Consider the following 23,429-nt stretch of genomic DNA (forward strand, 5'->3'; position numbering starts at 1 on the left):
TATATATATATATTTTTATGGCAACAAAGCTATAAAACATATTATTGGATCTCATCCTCCTCTCATGCTTGGTCTTTAGGAGAGTTTGTGTTCCGCAGGGTGTTGGGGTTCCTCACGACACTCTGCCTCTGGTACATAAAACAATTACCACATTTACACTATGTGGTATTTCTTACTCTTTAGAGCAAAGTGGTATTTCATAGTTACCAATCTGAGGTAGCGAATTGTACATGATTCTGAGTGAGGTGTTTTATTATTATTATTATTATTATTATTATTATTATTATTATTATTATTATTATTATTATTATTTATTTCTTAGCAGACGCCCTTATCCAGGGCGACTTACAATTGTTACAAGATATCATATTATTTTTACATACAATTACCCATTTATACAGTTGGGTTTTTACTTCTGAGTTGTAAAAAGTCACCAGGATGTAATAATCAAAGGAGAAAATGATATACAAAGGGAATCTAAACAACAACAACAATCAGGTTGTTAAGAAAGCTCTGATATTTTATTACAATACCAGGGCTGGGAACTCGAACTAGCCCTGCACCCAGTCCTGGGTATATAATTGAAATGATATTCATACGCCAGCTAAATCTGCTCTCACCTGATCACACCTATCGCAGCATGAATAAGTCTCAACTGAGCAGGTTTACTATCAGTGAGTTGTTCATGCAGCTTGAAGGGAGCAGCACTTTACTTAACATCAAACTCCTGGCTCCTTATCATTTCAATAATAAACTTCACTGAGGGGAGTTCTGAAAGCCAGGACTGTGTGCAGCAGGGCTAGCGTGGGGTTGTAATCCTGTGTTCGGACTCACATGTGGATGATGTTCTTCACGTTGAAGTTGTCGAGGGGCGTCACATCTGGGTCCTCGCCCCTGTCGTCCTGCAGGACGATCTGCTGCAGGATGCGGTCGAGGAGCTGCCACTGCTGCAGGTTCCCTGCGCTGCGCTTATCTGTGAGAGGGAGAGGAATACGACACAGGGTTATAACTAGGGGTGTGTGCCAATACATCAATGTGTTGATTTCATTAATGTATTGATTTCAAAACAAGAAACGCAGACCTTCCATCACCTGTGCAATTGAGTACCACTCAATGATAATTAACTTCTGCAGATTGGAAGTGAATTTTCCTTTTGCTTACATTTTTACTGCCATAATGTGTGAAGCCAGGCCATAAACTGACAATGAAAGTATGTAGCAAAACTAGCAAATGCAACTGACTTGTCACGTAACTTGAGCTACCGTTGTGGAAACTGGGATATGTATTTCTTTTTCGAGTTTAATCAGAGATTACATCTTGCCTACATTCCCACATTTCAACGCATTTCTAAGGAAAGTGAAATAACAATGATTTAATATCAAAAGTATAAAAGAAAGGCAAGACAAATAATTGTTTAAATATATACATCATGTTTTACTTAGTTAGATTACAACAGGTTATATAGTATATAACACTGCTAGATTGGTATTGATTGCTGCTCAATAATTGTGTAGACAATCGAAACCGAGGGACCATGTTGTTATCTCATATTTTTAGCAATATATTTTATGTTCGTGATTTTGTTTTGTTTACCTGTTATATTTTCGCTCTGTGAGCAAGTTTCTTTTTGTTCAAACCTTTTATTTATTTTTGTTATTTGTAAATAAAACGTCAGCCAGCCGCGTCTTCCTTTTGAAACTGCAGTGCCTGGTGTCAGTTTCCTTCCTGCTTCTGTTGTGACATCACCGCCCAGCCATTCCTGTCACAGTGTCCCATTAGGCTCTTTTTGTTCTTTTACATATTTCAGATGGTTGCTACCTTATAAGCCCAGGGTGAAAATAAAAGAGCTGCAGGTGTTTCCTGTGCAATACTAGCATAGCAGAAACACTGCACAGAAAAAGGTGAGGCCATTATAGTTGAGATTTGTTTCCTGAGCTTGTAGTAGATGTGTCATTCATTATTTCCTGCTCTGGCGGGAACAGTATTAGCAGGTCTGTTGGGCTCACAGAGTGAGAAAGTGACTAGTTGCAGGGTGTGCTGGGTGAAAGGAGTGTCACCCAGCTGAAACTACCTTGTAAAACCCAGAGAGGTATGGTAAAGCATATTAAAAATGTGTCTATGTAAATAATATATATATCACATTAAACTGAAATAGGCCCACAGCTTTGATAAAGAAGGCTCAACAGGGTGCGGTATTTATGCCTTTTGGGCAATTTTTTTTTGAAAAGCTAAATAAATAAAAAATAATTAACCACAATTTTGAGACTTTGAAATAAGATTCTGAGTTATTTCTGTAAAAATAATATCATTATTTTCCTTTGCTTTGCTAAACTCCTAGTCCCCTGGCTGAATCACAATAAACACTTCAGTTCCCCTGTCCTGGACACCCCTGTAAATGAGATGATGCGTCTCTGTCAAGTATCATATCTTCAAATAAATCAAGAAACTGTTACCTTTCATGCTTCCCTAAATGGTTAAGGTTTGCTCTGCCCACAGTTTATGCATTATATGTTTGGTGGCTGGAAAGGAAACTAGGAAAATATTTTTCTGGCTTTGCTTATTCTGTGAACAGGCCTCTGAACCACAAAAATGCGAGAAATGCAATATGTTATGAAAGTTAAAAAAAAAAAAAGAGAGACAAAATTTGCTTGAGATGTTGAAAGCAGTTTCCACACAAACAGCTGTAGGCATTCAACAACAGCAGGTTTGAAAGACAAACGGCTGGCCAAGATTCAAAAACCGCAAGGACTGCGGCTAAAGGAGAAGACAGGGGACAGAATTCCACCCTGGACCACTTGTGAAAAGGCTGGGGGCATCAGTGATCAACTGCTATTTTCTGACAATCGCTTGCAGCAGGATCTTTGTTTTATACAGTATCGGTCTGCTGTGCTTTGAGGAGGATGGGGGAGGGCTTACATGGCATCTGAAGACAGTGCTGAAGGATCGAGAGCAGGTAGGGGTAGGCTTCTGAGTGGGTCAGCTTCTTCTTGATCACCTCAAACATCTGTGTGGCACTCTTGGTGTCAATGTGCACCTGGAGGAAATCAATCAAACAATCAATCCATCAAAGTCTTGTATATCAGGCAATAACCAGGTGGATTCCGATTGCGCGCTTTGAAGTTACGATCAATAATAATGCGAAATCGTCATTTCCAAAGGCATTAACAGTAATGGCATCTCCCATGTTGATTGGATTGATCTAAACAAATAACACCACTGGTTGATACAGTACGGTCTGTTCTTACTGCCACATACAATGAAGTGAACACCAGCCCTTCATTACAGTATTACATGTATGTACAGTATGCTGGTTTCCCCTTTTCACTGATTTAAATCACATCATTCATTTTAGCCATGGGATGACCGAACAGTAAGTTTGATCATGCTGAAACAGAACTGCCAATACATTCAGCCCAGCACAGACACCAGGACCAGAGAATACTGCTGGCAATTAAGTGAGAACAGACTAAAGACAGATGGTAGAATAAATCTCTTTATACAGAGAGTAGCTGAATGTATGGAATGGGTTACCAAGCCAATGCTGTAGATGCTGAATCATTGGGATCCTTTAAGACCCAACTGGGATCAATTAGTTACTGGGAACTGGAGGAGAATTGATGGGCCAAATGGCCTATTCTCTTTCCTAAACGTTCTTATATTTGCACATTTAAGCATTAAATGTTCAATTTGTGACATTTTACCCTGTACCTGCTTCTACCAAAGACTTCTCCATGCAGCCTTTTCAAACCCATTAGAAGACATAATGGGATACTTCATTTCTAAATCAAAAGAGCCACATTGGGGAGTCATATACTATATGCTAGCTCTATGCTAAAGCAATGTAATGTTGCAACACAGTGCATCATTTACAGGCCAGGCAACCCCTGCCAGGACTCAGAGAACAGGAAAGGGCACTCAGGATGAAGCAGCTGAAACATTGCGCCAGCCTAGTTTTCTCAAACTCACCATATCAAAGCGCTTAGCAAGCTCCAAGTCATCCTCATTTCGAACCATTTCAAAGAAGTTTAGGTGCCTGCGGAAATAAAAACAACGCTGTCAGTGACACTACGTGAGGGTTCTTACCCTGCTGTAGACCGCAAGGCCGTGTCCCTGCGTACAGGGAAGGGATACTGGAGTCATAGCACTGGGACTGAGGGGACATTTACATGAGAACGCCACAGTAAACAGATCAGTTTTTCTCGAACAAAAATGTGATTCTAGGCAAAAAGAAATATTACACCATGCCCTTGTTGGTAAATACTGTAGCATTGGCAAAAACACTCGGGACAGCATATAGTGTTGATTGGGTGATTAGATGTGGCTCAGAGATACACTCCTTAGTCACCCTTTAAGGCTAAATGTGAAAGATGTTTTGGTTAGCTAGGTATACATTTTAAACGACACTCATATGCGTAAAAATATGCGTGAAAAGAAACTTCCTTGATATTGATGGTCCACGATCACAACCTTAAAATAAAAATCAAATAACAGAGCATGCTCAGCGATGATAATAAATCAGTGTTTCATTGTTACCTGTCGAGGGTTGCATTCTCGTGCCCTCTCAACTTGTCAATTACCGGCTGGATTCCTAAAATCAGGAACTCGTATCTTAAGTGCAGGCGGAACTCCAAGTTGTCCTGAGAAAAAAAATTATAATAAATAAGTGCTTGAAAAACAATCCAATAAAACCACCTGCCCTGGAGGAACACTATCTTCTAAGGTTCTAGTTCAGTCTACAAACATCCTAGCCTCCACTCTACAGCTATGGCCAAAAGTTTTGCATCACCTAGAATTTTAGGATTGAGACGTTATATATATATATATATATATATATATATATATATATATATATATATATATATATATATATATACAGTACTGTGCAAAAGTTTTAGGCAGGTGTGAAAAAATGCTGTAAAGTAAGAATGCTTTCAAAAATAGACATGTTAATAGATTATATTTATCAATTAACTAAATGCAAAGTGAGTGAACAGAAGAAAAATCTAAATCAAATCCATATTTGGTGTGACCACCCTTTGCCTTCAAAACAGCATCAATTCTTCTAGGTACACTTGCACAAAGTCAGGGATTTTGTAGGCATATAGTCAGCTGTATGATTAAACAATTATACCAAACAGGTGCTAATGATCATCAATTCAATATGTAGGTTGAAACACAATCATTAACTGAAACAGAAACAGCTGTGTAGGAGGAATAAAACTGGGTGAGGAACAGCCAAACTCAGCTAACAAGGTGAGGTTGCTGAAGACAGTTTACTGTCAAAAGTCATACACCATGGCAAGACTGAGCACAGCAACAAGACACAAGGTATTTATACTGCATCAGCTGGTCTCTCCCAGGCAGAAATTTCAAGGCAGACAGGGGTTTCCAGATGTGCTGTCCAAGCTCTTTTGAAGAAAGAAAGAAACGGGCAACGTTGAGGACCGTAGACGCAGTGGTCGGCCAAGGAAACTTACTGCAGCAGATGAAAGACACATCATGCTTACTTCCCTTCGCAATCGGAAGATGTCCAGCAGTGCCATCAGCTCAGAATTGGCAGAAAACAGTGGGACCCTGGTACACCCATCTACTGTCCGGAGCAGTCTGGTCAGAAGTGGCCTTCATGGAAGACTTGAGGCCAAAAAGCCATACCTCCGACGTGGAAACAAGGCCAAGCGACTCAACTATGCACGAAAACACAGGAACTGGAGTGCAGAAAAATGGCAGCAGGTGCTCTGGACTGATGAGTCAAAATTTGAAATATTTGGCTGTAGCAGAAGGCAGTTTGTTCGCCGAAGGGCAGGAGAGTGGTACACAAATGAGTGTCTGCAGGCAACAGTGAAGCATGGTGGAGGCTCCTTGCAAGTTTGGGGCTGCATTTCTGCAAATGGAGTTGGGGATTTGGTCAGAATTAATGGTCTCCTCAATGCTGAGAAGTACAGGCAGATACTTATCCATCATGCAATACCATCAGGGAGGCATCTGATTGGCCCCAAATTTATTCTGCAGCATGACAACGACCCCAAACATACAGCGAAAGTCATTAAGAACTATCTTCAGCGTAAAGAAGAACAAGGAGTCCTGGAAGTGATGGTATGGCCCCCACAGAGCCCTGATCTCAACATCATCGAGTCTGTCTGGGATTACATGAAGAGAGAGAAGCAACTGAGGCTGCCTAAATCCACAGAACTGTGGTTAGTTCTCCAAGATGTTTGGGCCAACCTACCTGCCGAGTTCCTTCAAAAACTGTGTGCAAGCGTACCTAGAAGAATTGATGCTGTTTTGAAGGAAAAGGGTGGTCACACCAAATATTGATTTGATGTAGATTTTTCTTCTGTTCACTCACTTTGCATTTTGTTAATTGATAAATATAAACTATTAACATGTCTATTTTTGAAAGCATTCTTACTTTACAGCATTTTTTCACACCTGCCTAAAACTTTTGCACAGTACTGTATATATTTATATATGAACATAATTTAGATATTTTATTTAACATCATGTAATCAAAGAAACTACCAAATTAGTTCGCAAAAGTCTAGAAAACTACAAAGCATTATGTAATTCAATATGTTAACGTAACATTATTCAGCAGGTTTCATTCGACTTTATAAAGGAAATTGCTACTGGATCCCAGCAATGGTCTTCTGTGAGATGGCCAGTACCTACCTCCCCTGCACCCGCGTTCAAGACTGCGTTGATGAAGGACATGATGGCTGTTTTTAGGTTCACCTCATCCCTGTAGCGCCCTGTGCTTCTGTCCAGTTCATTCAATAGTGTCTGCAGAGAAAAGACACACGCTCAATTACTTTGACATTCTGCATACTGTTTCTTGATTCACATGTTTGTGACAGAATAAGTGGAGGACTGCCAGGGTTTTACCACCAATTTACCACAATGCACTTTTTTTGGCAGAGCAATTAATTATGACTTTGCCTGTCACCTGCAGTCCTCCAGCCTTCTATACACAAAATGGTGATGCAATGTTTACAGTTCCATTAGTTACTATAATAAAAAAAATCTTTATTTCTGGTATACAATATAGTTTATAGTCTAAAATATGTGTAAAATGACAAAGGGCTACAAAATTACAAGAAAATAATTCCATCTCCATGCCCTGTGACTCTTGTAGTCTGTGATGCCTCAGAACCCCTTGATTGAATGCTCTTGTAATTTAATGCAGCCCCTGTATAGTATTTCCAGATTGGCTGAATAAAAGCACCTTTATTCAGAAAATACAAGACTGCTGTTTATACCTAAAATCCTTCCATTCACCGTCCTCAGCTCTAGCAAGAACCTGGAGAGAACATGGTGCTGGCATCTGGCTGGTGTTTGAAAACAGTTATAAACACCCATAAACCAAGTCAGCTTGCGTTTCAGCTCCGCGGGACAATGAAACAGGCACCTGTGTTTAGTTTGGATCGAGTTTCAGTGGCAGCTACTAGTTCGATTCCAGACAGATCGAGGAGAGGAAGGTGCAGGGTTCCACATCAGCATGGTCAGAGCTGAAAACACGAGCGCTCTGGCAGGTCACTCGATCACACTGAGCGGCAAGTGTTTTCCCCTTACCTGGTACACGTTCTCCCCTGTGGGGCGAATTCCAGCCCAGTGGTTTTGGAGGGGACACAAGAAAAAAGTTTCTGATTTTAATAAAAAAACGGTAAACGTGTTTGTCTGACAGTCTGGCAGTACAGGTCATAAACCTCTCAGGTTGCATCGCCACTGTTAACTTTTACTGTACTGGGCTTGGCACTACACTGTGCAGGGTCATTTATATTTTATGCTATGTTCCCAGTAATTATTGAATGGCTTGTTAATGATTTAACTTCACGGGGAGGCAGGGGAGCTGCGGAACATTATAGCACATGTTCAATATAACCACCACTGTGTTGCTGAATAACTTCACTTAGCTATGTCCTGGTAATTGTCTATCACTGTCAGAGTTTAATGCCAAAAACTCCATATACACATCATCAATTCCTAAGAGCTATCCCCATAAGAAAAGTCACTGGGATTAGACATCGCCACAACGACATTAAGGTCAAGTAGACAAATTGGGTTAAAGCCACCTATGAGACATCGTGTAAGTAACTGTTTTTTCTCAGTGTTGAGTGCAACTTGTGGTAGGTAGTTTATCCAAACACTCTAAGTGAATACAGCAGGTGTAGGAGTCTAATATTTTGACTAAATTTTAAAATAATCCATTTGCAGACCACAGCCTTACCAACAATTGCAACATCATGGCCCTGCAATCCTTATTATACAGTGGTCCTTATGGTATGGGTTCATACCATTTTTATACCATTGATCTATCAAAACATGATATAATTACATGTTTTTATTGAGCTTCAAACTGAAGGAACTGAAGGTCATTTGGTAGTCTCGGCAATTAATCTGTATTTTGGGTGCAGCTCTACAGCAGTACCAGGGCTTCAGTTTCTAGCTCCTGAACTGAATCTCAGAATGACCCGGGAACAAAGGCCTCTTTGACAGGCCAGTGCTTTACAACGCATTAACATTTCCTGTGAAGGGGGGGTGGGGGGTGGGGGGGGGGGGGGGTGGGGGGTGCAGACTAAACTGTGGGCCTGGGTGAGATTACAAACAGTGCTGTGCTACAACAGCAGGGCTGTGGAGAGGGGTTACCCAGAGGGTAACACGAAGATGTAATTTACTATTCCATTTAAAGGGCCTGATGGAGATGCTTTGCCAGGATTCGTTGTCAACACTGTCTGATTTAATAACCCTAACGCTGCACATTATTCTCTACAGGACACAGACAATTGGATCTAACAAGGAGCAGCCATCCTTAACCATCACAGTGCGGTTTTTATTATCATAAGCTCATAGCTTTTGGTTACGGCTGCACTGCATGTAGTGTTGCACTTTCTTTGTAAGCCTAATACAGTTACTATTTGTTGTGATGATCTGGGTCATTAATCATCTTGGGCAATGTTTCTTAACTCATTGTGCAACAGACTGTCCTTGCTTTGGTAAATTCAGAGACATCAAGTCCTCATGCCACTGGTTGTCTGTTACTACGAGAGTGGCATTGGTACTTGTCTACTTGGTTTAAGTTCCTGTCCTATAACCAATACAATGTTTGATACACTAGCAGACCACAGCATTTTCTCCTGTATGCATTCTGGGAACTGAGTTGAGATCTTGTTTGTTTCCCTGACCGGATGAGGAATTCCAAATTATCCACACCACTAAGCAGATAAGGAGCTTGAGCTAAGGAAAGTAATTCTGAGAAGTAAACTGTTAAAGATAAGTTTAGATTTTCTTTTCCATACATTATACTTATTATATAAACAGAAGCACTAACAGACCACACCATTATTTGTAGGTAGGTGAAGGAATTTATGAATCTTTACACTACCGTATATAAATGTCTAAACAATAACTCTTGAGAGAGCCGCACAGTTCAAAATTACGCCACGTTGCTAAGCAGACGTGGAGCTTGATCTAAGAAAAATTACTTCTCAGAATTTCTCAGAAACATACTTTCCTTTCCATACATTTTACTTGAAGAGAGTGCTGTTAGTATCATGGTGTATCCTCTGTCTGTTCTCACAGTGGCTGGCCTACCTGGAAGCGCGTCCTCTCAGCACTGTACTTCTGGTAGTGGCACATGGCCAGCAGGACCTTCTTGTGCCCGCCCGGTACCAGGCAGACAGCACCCAGGATCTCCAACACGGCCACCTTGGTCTTGATGTTGTCCTGCCGCAAGCTTTGGGAGATGATGTTGATGCTCTCAGGATGCGCCAGGACGTGGGAGCGCCCCTGCGAGTTGTTCATCAGAGCCTTGATGCAGCCGATGAGCGAGGTGTGAATGCGGCTCTCGGACGTCTCGTAGTCCATGCTCTTCAGGAAGTTGAGCAGGCAGGTGAGCCCGTCCAGCTCGATGAAGCGCGTCACAAACCTGCCGAAACAAAATGCGGGACAGTTACACGAGAGATTTCTTCACACTTTTTATATATCGTGACAAATTACATCACATCATGACAATTTCATGTCACAGTCATGCCTGTGCTGTAGGAAAGAGCAGGATGCAAATTTTTAAATCTGTGACACGTATAATGAGTGGGGCTCATCAAAAGTGGGTGTGGTCACATTGGAAGAAGTTGGCACATGCTTTTTTTTTTTTTTAACACAACTTTCAGTTTTGGGCCTGGCCACTTTTAATAGTGCCATGCCCACTTTGGGTTGGAACCCCTGTCTATAGTGTTGTATTCAAAATTGCCTGGGGGGGGGGCGGGGCGGTGCAGGGGGCTGTAGGGTTTCTGCTACTGTGGCAACTGTGAATTAGCAAATAGAAAAATGTCTATACAAATTCACAGTTTCTAAAGGAACAGAAGATACAGCTGCACACCGCCTGGTGGTCATTTTTCCACTGTACCTTATCATCTTGAATTGAACTAAGCTTATCTCCTTCCAGCTTATTAACTACTTAATTATTCAAAGATGCCTATAAAACCTGAAGGCCTCTGGAGCCTGTGTACCCCTGGTACTGTTCTGGATATGCAGAGGCAAGTTACTGGCTGCTAAGTACTACACTACATGACTGCTGGACTGGTAAGTGAGCAGGGATGATGGATCAGGAGGCTGGAGAACTTGTCAGGGGTCCAAAGACAGGACTGAAAGATTCCCTCTTTTTTTTCTTTTGCCTGTTCCTCATAAGGAGAGCCAAATTATAAATTAGCTCCTCCCCCTCAAACACATACACACACACACACACACACCTTTGTTTTTATTCATCTGTTACCCTCTTTCCTGCCTGACCTGTCCTGTTTACATGTTGTGTTTCCATGCAGACCATTAGCTGAGGAGGCAGTTGAAGTTGCCCAGTGTTCCATGGTCCAATGCTTGGAGTTCAGTTCTTAGACATTCTCCCACGCATGTGGATGTTGGCAGAGTGGAATTATTTTCCATGTAAGATGAAAATCAAGCCATGAAGAGTTAGCTTGCCAAGCAGACCTGTTCTGAGAGACAACACTAGTGGCAGCTAGTATCTGTAGTGTGATAAAGTTGTATTACATTTTGTAGACACAGGCAGATGTGTTCATTTGCAGTAGGCTAAACAGAAAATGTAATGGTCTAGGCCAGTGTTTCTCAACCCTGGTCCTGGGGGCCCACTGTGTCTGCTGGTTTTCATTCCAACTGAGCTCTCAATTACTTAACTAGACCCTTAATTGAACATACTTTACTTAATTAGACCTTTTTAATTGTTTTCAGCTATTAACAGTTGCATATTTCAAGTTAGCTATAACATTTCAGAAGTAACTTGAACTCTGCAATTATCAGTTCAATTAAGTGTCTAGTTAAGTAATTGAGAGATCAGTTGGAATGAAAACCAGCAGACACAGTGGGGCCCCCAGGACCAGGGTTGAGAAACACTGGTCTAGGCTATAGTCAATTTGTGACACCATAATCAACTGTACAATGCATACCAGAACCATGTGCAAAAGCAATATACCAGTATACCATAGAGCAAAATAGTATTATTTACAGGATATTGTATAAGGGGCTGCACAATACAAGCTGATAACCACCTTTCCAGTGACTGGAGTAGCTGACCATGAGTGGCTTTGCCACCAGCCAGCATTTATCCTAAGGCTGCCATAATAATTTGTTTGTAGCTGTCTGGATGTACAAATCTGTAAAAATCGGTCACTGGATATTGCCTCATGGCCAAAGCACAGGCACTAGACAGCATGTATATAAACTCCATCAAAAGAATGAAGATGATTAGCGCTGTCCAGCATGTCATTAACCTGCAACTTAATAATGAGCACTCGTCTAAAACACTCCATTCTCAGCGCTCCAACACTGCCATTACTGCATGTACCCTAATAATGAGCACTAATCTAAACACCCCATTCTCAGCTCTCTAGCACTGCCATTACTGCATGCACCCTAATAATGAGCACTAATCTAAACACTCCATTCTCAGCTCTCTTGCACTGTCATTACTGCATGCACCCTAATAATGAGCACTAATCTAAACACCCCATTCTCAGCTCTCTAGCACTGTCACTAACTTGCACCTTAATAATGAGCACTAGTGTAAACATTCCATTCTTGGCTCTCTAGCACTGTCATTACCCTGTATCTTAATAATGAACACAAGTCTAAAACACTTCATTCTGAGCGCTCTCGTCTTACACCCCAATAAGCTCATAAACCAGACAGATTCATGGACTCAGACTATAGCTTGCACCGGTCAAGAGCATAAACATTATTGTTACTGCCAGGAAACACTGGCTGGGTATATAATTCTAAATCAGACAAGCAAATGTTTAGATGTGTGGGAACTTACACCAGACTTCTATATACAAATCACTAGCGAAAACTTCCCTGACACTCACCTATATTTCAGTGTTATGTCTGCAAGTGCAGAGACTCAGAGAGACTGTTTGAACACAGAGGGGGCAGGAGGAGCTGTTCTATATGGGTTAGCTGCACCATCATAAATCCAGGAGCAATGCCAGCCCCCAGTCCTTGCAGCCCCAGATGAGATATGGATAACGCAGACAGTGGTGTTTATGAATATTGTATCACATCAGACCAGACATTTGTAAGCCTTTTTTAACCTGAACACACCTGCAAATGGAGTTTCTTTTGAAGCAAATGTAACAGGCAGTGTTGGGTATGGATTCTGACCCCTGTCGGTGAGATGGGGTTAAAAACTGCCTCTTTCGCAGAGTGGTCAAGACGTTCAACGATGTAATGGGGCTATGTGGAGCACGAGTGATTTAAAATGTATATTTATATTTAGACACAAGGATTGCACAATCACTTCACATGCAGATTCAAATGTGTATAGTATGGAAGCACGGGGAGAACAATTAGTTCAAGTGCAGATGTACCGAGATTCCAATTGAATGATTGACTACAATCGAGTCTTGGTACAGCTGCATACTTGTTTAGTGTTCGTCCACTGTGTTTGTCTGTGTTTTGGCCACCGTGCCATTTTGTTTTGTTAAGTGTTTTGTGTTTTGTTCAGACTTTGTATTTATTAAAACGCGCAAGCAAGCACATTTCACTCGCAGTGCTGTGTGTGTTTCTTCCGGGTCTGATGTCACCGCTCAAGCCAGCTTGCAACACCATTTCAAACGGGTTTTTCATGATTATGTCCGATACCGAAATAAAGAGGGAGCACTGTATTTTACATGAATCCAACAATAAACTCAAAAGGAGATAATACGGTACTTAGTGTGTACAAAAAATAAAAACATGTGTTTAGCCAAATAGATAGATAGATAGATAGATAGATAGATAGATAGATAGATAGATAGATAGATAGATAGATAGATAGAAAAACACACTACGTCTCTTGGTTTCTTTTTTTAAAACCATAAACTGACAAGCACAAATCTGTGGGCAGCACTCCCTAAACTCCAGAGCCTGTCAAAACACAATTAGCAGATAAAAGGGAGTATCAAACAAGTGTGTAAGTCCAACTTCTGAACTTGTAATCCCATCTGAGCACACAAGAGATCATAGAAGTGAGTTTTTCTCTGCCGGTGAAAAAGGCAAACTGTGTTTCTGGTGAATGTGCCATCTGCTGCCAGCCCTTTAAACCGTGTCCAAGAGAAACCAGATTTGCGAGCAGGGGAGAGGAGCACTGAAGCACTGCTCTCCTGCTGCACAGATTAGCCTGGATCACCATGCTAATCACCCTGCATTTGCCTGATTTCACAAGTCAGTCCCATTGCTTTCATTACACAGATGACAGAAAGAGGACCTCTGCACACTATACCAACAGCTGACTTTCTGCAGCCATACAGCATCTAAGAAGAACTAGTACTACTATATATCTGGCGATACTCATAGCACAATGGACTGTGATCTGGCTGGAGGCGTAAAGCTCAGCAGGGTTGGGTCTGGTCTGGAGTTACGTTTGGGCTGTTCTTAGGACAGAACTCAACCAATGAGGCAGCTTGGTGGTTAAATAAGCCCTGAATAGATGGTGCTTCTAACATGTTCAATTGGCAGACAAGTGATGCACTGCCATTACGGGTTCTGTTCCCTGCTGGTGAGATGATATGAGGTTAAAAACTCTATAACCACAAATGCAGACAAGCCTGGCTCTTTTGCACAGTGGTTATGTTGCCTGCTTGCTGTGTGTGAGGTTGCCAGTTTGCGCCCAGCATTATTTCTACACATAAAGGTGTAGAATGTGGATGTGGTGGGGTACTGAGATAAGGGGAATGGAATGTAATGGCCAGGCTAATATATGGAACTCCAAACAGTTTGGCTGTCACATAGCTCTACCCTTAGTGGTAGTGGTGGGATATATAAACCGACCCTGTACATTTGGGATTTATTTTGAGTTATTTATTTTGCATTTCGCTGGGTTGCAGTTGTGGACTCTTCTGTGGGTGTAAGGTGCTGGGTTATCAATATATTACATTTAAGCACTGTATTTCAGTGAGAAATCACTCCACAGGTATCCAGCACAAATAAAAAGGTGAATACAATGTTTCAGTTTTTTTTTTAACACTGTTTGAGATTCATTGCAGCAGATAACACAGAAGTCTGTTAAAAGTATAAACCACATTTAAATATATCTTTCCTCATTCTGATTATGATAAACACTGGTATTTTTAAAGCCCCCTACCCTGAACTTACACTTTCGGTAGTCCAAAATCTCTGCATGCAAGGGCCTTGTGCTTTAGTGTGTGAAGCCAGGCAGGCAGCGTGGAGTTGATCTTAATCAGAGCTGAGCTGGCAGTGTGTCTCTCTGTCTCTACATATCAACTTCTCACTGAGGGATTTAACAGGATTAGCACCTCATTACTGCACCTGCGGAAAACCATGCCATACTGCCTAACAGCTCTGGGTGCCATAGTGACGGCATTGATGCCAGCACTGCATTCCCTTCTCTCGTGACGCGCTGTGTAATTCAACTTGCAGGTCCTGTTGGACTGAAACTGTTTGTCCTCTGAAAGGGACACATTGCACAGCACAGAGTGCATTGGGAGGACTAATAACTGTGAACTCACATGGAAGAGAGGGCTGTTCTAATGTCAAAATAAGAAATTAAACTAAACCAGTTAAGGGGGCTGTTTAATTGGTACTGCAGTCTGATAAAAAATACATTGATTTTTAACTGGAAGTAATATCACAGTTACTACAATGTAGTTACCTTTACTATACCTACATAAACAAGTATAATAACAAGAATACCCTCCAAGTCTGGGGATTACCACTCTTTTTGGACTAGGTTTGGTTTAACCTTTTTTCCAAGCCAGTCAAATGCTACAGATATTCTCCCATGTCAGTTCTTATTTACATTGTAAGCACTGCTGGGAAGGAACCGCAGTGTCCTCAGTACAACACAGAAGACAGTGTTTCAAGGTTCAGAGACCACGTGGTGTCTGTACACTATGTAAAATGAGCCAGGCACAGCCTTTGGACACGTCTTTAATTTACTCAACTCAATCGGTTCCAAGAGAGCTCTATACAAAATAGACAGACACATTTTGAAGCAAGTGAAATGCAATGTAAGGCCTCCATTTTTAGGTCTGTTTTTGACATATGCAATAAATCACATATTAAAAAAACACCTTTCTTACAGTACAAATATGTTATGGATGTGTTTGCCAGCTATCTGGTATTTGATGCCGCTGTTTCTAAAAACCGAGCGCGTAACCCAGTTAAGAACTCTTCTGCAGGTTTCTGAAATCTCAACCAATAGCAGTGGAAATACCACACGATAAACTACAGACAGTGCTGTACAGTACATGGCTGTTAAAACAGCTGCTCCACAGGTCTTTTTATTAATAGTATTACAACATGAGAGACAGAAAGACCTCTCATTTTCTTTTTGTCCTACTGAAAAGTCTGCAAGGGTTGTGCAATCTTGTTATCACTTCTGTATGTGTGTGTACATACTGTATGATCAACCCTTTCCATTTACATGCGTTAAACTCAACCCAGGCACTAGCAGCCAGGGTGATGCTCACACCTTCACCTCTTAGGCTCTTTACCAGCCTGTACAGAACAGTTATTCCAGTGAGCCAGGGAAGGACGCAGCCCTTTCAACGCTAAATTACTAAAGCATGGGAAGGCACTACAGAGAGCACCGCCATGTGTATTTTATTTAGACTTTAATGAAAATTTTGTTTCGGAACACCTATCCACATCTAATCCACCCAAAAACATGTTGTTTTTCAGACTTGCAGCTGTGCCGCTAGTGGTGTGTGAAAGGGGAAGGGGGGGTGGATTTGAAGGTACCAGGATGTTAAAAGGAAGCCGGAGAATTAGGGAGATTCATAAAAAGTAAACGGGGCACTTGTCTTTGGGATGTCATTTTACATCAGGCGGGTGCACTTACGGCTCACTCCATTCCTTTGTTTAAAGCTGACTGTAGTGTGGATTGAATTCACATTTTTGAGGGCTGTAATTGCAAGGCTGTTGGAAACTAGAGCGCCCTATTAAAGCACAAAAACAACGTTTCCCCTGATTGAGGAGGGCTCTTGGGGAATCACATTCAGAGAACTGTAAAGACACAGGCAAGATTGTATTTCCATTCACTTCTGACACGGTTTTTCCATTGCATACAAATACACCGAGTGCACGAAGGTTGTAAGAGCAGTTTAACCTGTCACAGACAGTGTCACTTGGTGGACAACAGCGGTAATCTCAAGGGGTCTCACAGTATTTCCATCCAGCTAAATACAGTTCTTTGTCAATTCTTTTGTCAAGGAACCTAAAGGTATGTCATGTACATTTTGCGTTCCTGTTTATAGACCTATCGTGTTTGTTCTATATGATTCTCTATTGTTATTTCAGGTTCGATGGTTATTTACCATGCTTATTAACTTTTCCAGCACAAATTAAATTAAGATTAAGACAAACTTTAAGTCGAGAAGTCTGTGGTAATATACAACATTAACAGTCAGTGGGAGTGTGCAGATACTCTGATTTTTCAAGTAATTCACTTCAACATGTTTGAATTAATTATAACAGAAAGAAGCCTGTTAAAAACCTGTTAATTGAAATTCATGTCCTAATAATCATGTGCTGAGTGACTGGCTCTTCAGTCGCAGAATCTGAAACTTGTATATGAGTCACTGCGTAATTATTGGAAACTTCATGGAAGAATCATTCAGTGTTATTAGAAAAAAAGGAAATGGATGAAACAAAGGTAAGACAAATAGTTAGAGTGGTTTTAATAGATTAGGTTCTAATTATAATGTACACTGTCAGAAGATGTTTTATTATAATTGATTGTTACTTACTAATGCAAATGGAAATTGGAAAATGGAAAAAGCATATTTTCTTGTTTTGCAATTAACAGGTTTTTTTCTGTTTCATTAAAACCTGACCACTAAAAACATGTTAAAGGGAAGTACTTGGACAAACTGAGTAACTACACACACCTATTAGTCAATGTATTTCAGTTCTTTGCATTCACAGTCCAGCTACTGATTTATAAAGATGTCTCTGTGTTTCCAGAAACTATTACTGGTTCGTTAGAGCAGGACGCACCTCATTGGTTGGGTCCGCAGGGCTGTTTTCAGATCCTCCACCACTTTGCTCCGCATCTCAATCTCCTCTTCATCAAAGGCAAAAAGAGTCTGCATCTATTAAAACAAATTAGAACCATTAACAAAAACTGATGGATAGAAACACAAATATTATAGAAACTGTAGATAGGTCAGACAAACAGTCATGTAGACCAGCCAGACATATTTGACAGCTGGATATAACAACTTACATTTTTTCGTTGATTTTTGTGGAGGTTCCAGTGATTGGGGAATGAAAACAGTACCAAACCAGAGACTTGAATCTACTTTCTCATTTACCCTTTTAACATGCTCTCCAATGACAAGAGGTTTCGACATGTTCACCTTTAACTTAAACAGTGTAAATCAGGGCAGCCTCTTGTTGTGAAATTACAATCTTATAAAAATATAGATGTAGAAGGCATGTTTTTTTTAATAACCTTTATACATGTATAAAATGCTTTTTAGAAGGCATCTTGCTTACAATATGAATGTGTGATAAACTGGTTTGCCAGCTACTTGGTATTTGATGCCGCTGTTTCTGAGTATATAACCCAGTTAAAAACTCTCCTGCTGTTACAGGTTTCTCATATCCCATCCAAAATATACATTATCTCAGCATCAAAGTGTTTTCTCTTAGATTAGAAGTGCTGGGATGAGTCACTATCTGAAGGCAGGTTGGGGTCTAGCTTCACTGAATCATCTGATTATCTGTTGAGCTACTGTAAGACTCATCTGAATAACTCATCTGAGTCTGTGTGGACACACGTTATTTTTGGAAAGCCACGCTATTTCAGAATAGGAGAGCTTTCAGACTGATATGGCAGGCTAGACGCTCAAATACATTGTTCTTCCATTTTCTTATCTCTGAAAAAAAAAAAATCAGGACTTTGGGTTTTAGCATGACCACTTTGTATCTGGACTGGGAATTTCTAGCACACAAGTGCACAAACAGAAATTGAGTCTGTATAGCTGTAGCATAAGCATTTATGTTAGTCAAGTCATACAGTTAAGAATGTGGCCACTTAAAACAGAAGGATGTTTGTACTTGATGAAAGGCTATAATAATATATAATAATACAATAACTTACTCCCAACATTTGTAATGCCTCTGTTTCTTTGAGGAAACATGCATGTGTCCTAACTCCTCAAGAGCACATTTAACACCTGCCTTTGAGCAATGCATTAGTTGGGGTTCAGACCATCAAGCAAGCAGAGCTCCTAACCAGTTAGAATGGAATGTTTTCCTACTGCTACTATCTACTTATAATAGTTCCTGACTTTGGGTGACTACTGGATGTTCTCCAGGTTTCTGCAACCGTTTTAAGAGTTTTGCTTATATAAATAAAGAAGTGTTTTGATTTAAATGTCTGGTATAGACTTTGATTGGTTTAATTACAGTCCACTGTAGCTTATGGGCTTCATTCCCAAAGTTATTTATTTCAAATCAGCCAATTTCATTAGCGCAATTTCTTTAGAAAGGAAAAATCCACACATTAAAGTTACCTAACCAGAAATAAACAACTCAGGCATTTCAATTATCCTGAAAACAATGGGCTAATGACGATATGGAGTAAATAAGACCCTGGCCCTACCTGTATATATGTACAGTACACATGTAGCTATCAGTTCAGTAGAGGCTGCATGTGCAGTATAACATCAACGTGCAATAAGCTATCAGTCTATAATAGTAGGTATGACTATTTGGCATATAATCCTGATAATTGCTTCCTTGAAATTAGTGAGAATTGACTATTGTTCCTAATAAAGTGTCCAGACTAGTGCTAACTGTCTGTAATGATTTGTAAGTGGTGAAAGCGTAAATCGATGACCCTTCATATTTGATTTCCCCTGCCCCACACAGACCGAGCCTAAATCCTACAGATGTTTTAGTCATAACATTCATCTTCAGGTCATGCAACACTGGGCCAGATGGCTCTGATATCTTTGGCAGGCTGGACTACCTTTGTATTCTGCTTTTCAGATTAAATTGCATGTATTTCACAGAGATTAAGCATTAATATCAACATACGAAAGGGTCTTTGGGTCCCAGGGCTGCTTCTTTCTGTCTTGTTTTTCAATTTTCTTTCAAAGGATAACATAACTGTGTAACTCATCTGCAACCAGAAAATCCCTGTTCTAAAAGGCAAAAGGTAATAAAACCTTGCGCTGTACTGGAAAGAATCACGCCATGTGATAATGATCTCTACCACGCTGTGCAATTCACCATGATGTCAGTTAAACGAAGGAAAATACTGTTTGAAAACATGGAAAAATACAATTTTTCTGCCAGACTAACACTTTCAATTAAACGGTACATATTATATATATATAGAGCACTGCAATTGTTAGGAGGCAACAGTTTAATTAGAAGCTCATTATATAGTACTATTGTCACAGGTAATTATTTATTGTCATAATACTTGGTAGCTGCTTTATATAAATAAAAATAATTCTGACAGAACCAATTAAACCCTAAACCCTATTTGCTCCTTTTTTTCAATAGTGCAGACATCATCTAAATCCCCTCCCTGTGAGAGTTAATTCATCAGTCAAATCAATCGCAAGCTTAGAGGTTTCTTTCATCCAGAACAAATTCTGAAGCCCGATTGTCAGGTGTGTAACGTGCTTGTCTGCTACTCCTGTTTCACTGATATTAGTGATGCTGTGTTTATGACTCCCACAGGGCCTCTTTACAAACAGTTGTACATTTGCCCTTTCACTGCACTGATTTAATCAGCATTACGACATTAAGGAATCTGAACTGAACACACAGTGCCACCTGGCGGACCAATGTGGTAATCTGAACCACAGTACAAAAGGGTCAAGGTAGTTAATAGCGCTTACAGTGCATTGCAATACCTCACCAGCAGGGGTCAGCATTCTCTGTAATACAGGTGTATGAACTAACACAACCTGTTGCTAGCTGTGCAGTACCTAGAAAACTATATAATTAATGATCAGCTTTTCACAATGACAATATGTATTACAATAGATTGTGGGGCACTACTGATCAATTTGTGTGGTAAGTCATACATTTTAAGTGCTCTGAAGGTGAGCCCTCTGCCCAGACTACAGGATCAATGTAACAATGTGTTACTGTTCTCTAACCCTAATGTGTACCACATGCTGAAGCCAGGGGCAGGGTGCATGTGCCAGGTCGCTGTGCAGTGGGCAGTGTTGTGTGACGCACTGTCGTTAAGGGTTCTGACCCCTGCCGATAAGATGAGGTTAAAAGCTCTAAAACCACTCTGGCAGAGGATCCTGGCATAGAGGTTGTATAGTGGTTAAGAAGCTCTCTTGCGGTGTGCAGGGTCACCAGTTCACCCCTGCTCAGTTTCTTTCTATTCAAGTTGACCTGCAGATTAAATGGGGAGGCGTGTGAGGGAGAGAGAAAGAGGGAGAAACAGGTTTGCAGCTCAGTAACAAGTAATGGAGCACAAGGGAGGCATCAGGGCAGACAACAAGGTGACTATTTTCATTCTGAGCTATTCAACCCCATGTCACAAGATTCAGTGATGCTAGAGAGGCATGGTAAGAGCACAGTATAACTGGGCAGCTCACCAAAAAAGGATATAGATAAATAGCTAGCACTTGTGTGATATTCAGTATGTTATCTTTAGCCATCCAAGTTTACTGGCACAGAACACAGAACTTCAATATAACTTACTTAAGTTCAAAACATCTGGATTTTGCTTAGTGTTAACTGTATGACACTGACTTGTGAATGCATAGTCAGGCATGATAAAGAATGATGGAAGGATGGTTATTAAGCAATAATACAAGTCACAATGAGATTAGAGAGTAGGGGGATATAATTCCTCATGTATTACTGCATGTTTTGTATTTCTATGAACATAAGAAAATGTACGAAACAAGAGGCCATTCTAAGCTTGTCTGGTTGCTAATAGCTGATTGATCTCATAAGTTCGTTAAGGTGATTCTTAAAAGATCCAAGTGATTCTGCCTCAACACCGTGACTTGGTAGCCCATTTCATACCCTCACCACTCTCTGAAGAACAGTCTCCTTCACTCTGTCCTACTGTCTGTCTCCACTTAATTTCCAACTGTGTCCTCTGGTCGTGGTTTCTGTACTGTATTAAAGTATTGGTTTGGGTTAACTGTGTCAACTCCTTTTAAGATTTTAAAGACTTCAGTCAAGTCCCACCCAAATCTTCTTTGTTCGAAGGTAAATAGATTCAGGAAGGTTTGTGTTAACAACAGTCTAGAAGTACTTTATATATCAAACTATATTTTATTCATTAAAACTGACTGAATAACTCATGAGTTAAAGCTTTTTGAATGGGGGCCAGTAATACACACTTCAGAGTGAGGCAGTATGTTAGCAGTGTGGAATATAACATAATGGATTCTCCTCAGTAAGATATTTTTTAGTGATAGACCTAGTATCCATATGTGACATATTCTTGCAATTTTCCATCTCTCTCCTGAATTTTGTTTACACAAAACAAGTCAATGGCAGTGGCCCACTTTTCTTAAGCAATATCTCTTGTTAGTGCCTCTTTCTAAGACATTTGAAAAAGAATATATTTTGTTTGTTTGTTCCCTTCCTTCCTTTGCTCATTCATAACACTTTGTTCTCAAAGAGCCTCTTTTTCAGAGTGTGACATCTGAGCTGTCAATCATGACTGATCTGTACAAGGCTGCACCCCTAAAAGCATTCCTCTAATCGGAATCTAGGACTGAGATATCATGATATCATTGACATATTAACCAGTCGCCAGCCTACTGTGCAGTTCTCATCACTAGGAAGGGCAAGGTTTGTTATTTTCTCTGAACTGATAACTTTTCACAATGTCTAAAGATTTATAACAATACTTACAAATTCACACAAAACTAATTGTGAATAAAGACTGTAAGTTTGGATGATATTACATTTTCAGTTATCAATTAGCGGTTAACATTTATTGTGATTATCTTACACCATGCTTTAACTCAAATCTTTCTCTCTCACGCAGCTCTTTTTCCCCGCACACTTTGTTTAAATTACATAGAACTTAATAACACCCCCAGAATGTCTTTATGGACAGATCTTGGGCATGTCAGCAGCGAGAAGATAGAGGAACAAAACATCTCATCAGCAGTGGTACAATTTTAGCTTTAGATAACTGCCAGAAACATGATTATCAACGATAAGCGATTGTTGATGATAGTAAATAGTAAATATCGATACCAAAGTGATTATCCATTACTGTTCCAACCCTAGATATAGGCCATTTTTACAGGTTCTGTTTTTTTTTTGTTACTGAACTCTTACTTACAGCAGCCATGGAGTTGATGCGGTCTATGTAATAGTCTGGCCAGCTGGTAGCCAGTTTATTGGGGTCCTCCTGCTCCTAAAACAGAACACAAAGACAAACGTTAACTTAGATTGAAGCCTTCCACAGTAAGGTAGTGCTGACAGCAGCCTGGGGATAGTTTCTGTTAATCTGTCTACTTGAAGAAATTAGAGAGCAGGCATTTGAATTTGTGTTAAATATTCCCATAGGAGCAGAACTAATGGTCTATTCAAACCACTACATCTAAATAATGCCCTGTCAGCACCTGTTCAAAACGTGACTGTGAATGAAGTGAATGGCTATCCTGTTTTCAACACACAGTATTCAGGCAGTGTGAGCAGTACAAGAAACGTCGTGTCAGTCCTGGGTGGCCTGGCAGACCTCTCCACATGCAGAAACACATTTTGAGATTTTTTTGGTACAGTTTGCGAACAATTGAATACAAAGATATTCATTGTGTAAGCGCAAAATGTGAATAATCAAAATAGTGGTTGAAGCGCAAGTTTTAGCACAGCTAGTGAACAGAAAAAACTGGAGGAATTAGGGAACAATAATATGAGGGTTTTCTTAATGAGGGTAGCTCACCTTCAGCCCCCCTCTAATAATGAATTAG

The 23,429-nt window shown here is 40.4% G+C and overlaps 1 protein-coding gene across 4 annotated transcripts in view; it reads right to left on the bottom strand.

Moving 5' to 3' along the window:
• The window catches only part of LOC117402611 (disheveled-associated activator of morphogenesis 2-like), a 119,841-nt gene that overhangs the window by 34,115 nt on the left and 62,297 nt on the right, over positions 1-23,429 (bottom strand). For all 4 annotated transcript variants that reach the window (XM_059024559.1, XM_034003941.3, XM_034003940.3 and 1 more), the window contains 8 exons: positions 22,799-22,873; positions 17,500-17,594; positions 9,589-9,922; positions 6,670-6,780; positions 4,534-4,637; positions 3,967-4,033; positions 2,917-3,034; positions 835-973 (listed from right to left, as the gene is read on the bottom strand). In XM_059024559.1, coding sequence (XP_058880542.1) covers positions 835-973; positions 2,917-3,034; positions 3,967-4,033; positions 4,534-4,637; positions 6,670-6,780; positions 9,589-9,922; positions 17,500-17,594; positions 22,799-22,873 — 1,043 coding nt within the window. The remainder of the gene's footprint in view (positions 1-834; positions 974-2,916; positions 3,035-3,966; positions 4,034-4,533; positions 4,638-6,669; positions 6,781-9,588; positions 9,923-17,499; positions 17,595-22,798; positions 22,874-23,429) is intronic.

The sequence above is a fragment of the Acipenser ruthenus genome, chromosome 5, assembly GCF_902713425.1.
Source record: "Acipenser ruthenus chromosome 5, fAciRut3.2 maternal haplotype, whole genome shotgun sequence".
In the NCBI taxonomy this organism is placed as follows: Eukaryota; Metazoa; Chordata; class Actinopteri; order Acipenseriformes; family Acipenseridae; genus Acipenser; species Acipenser ruthenus.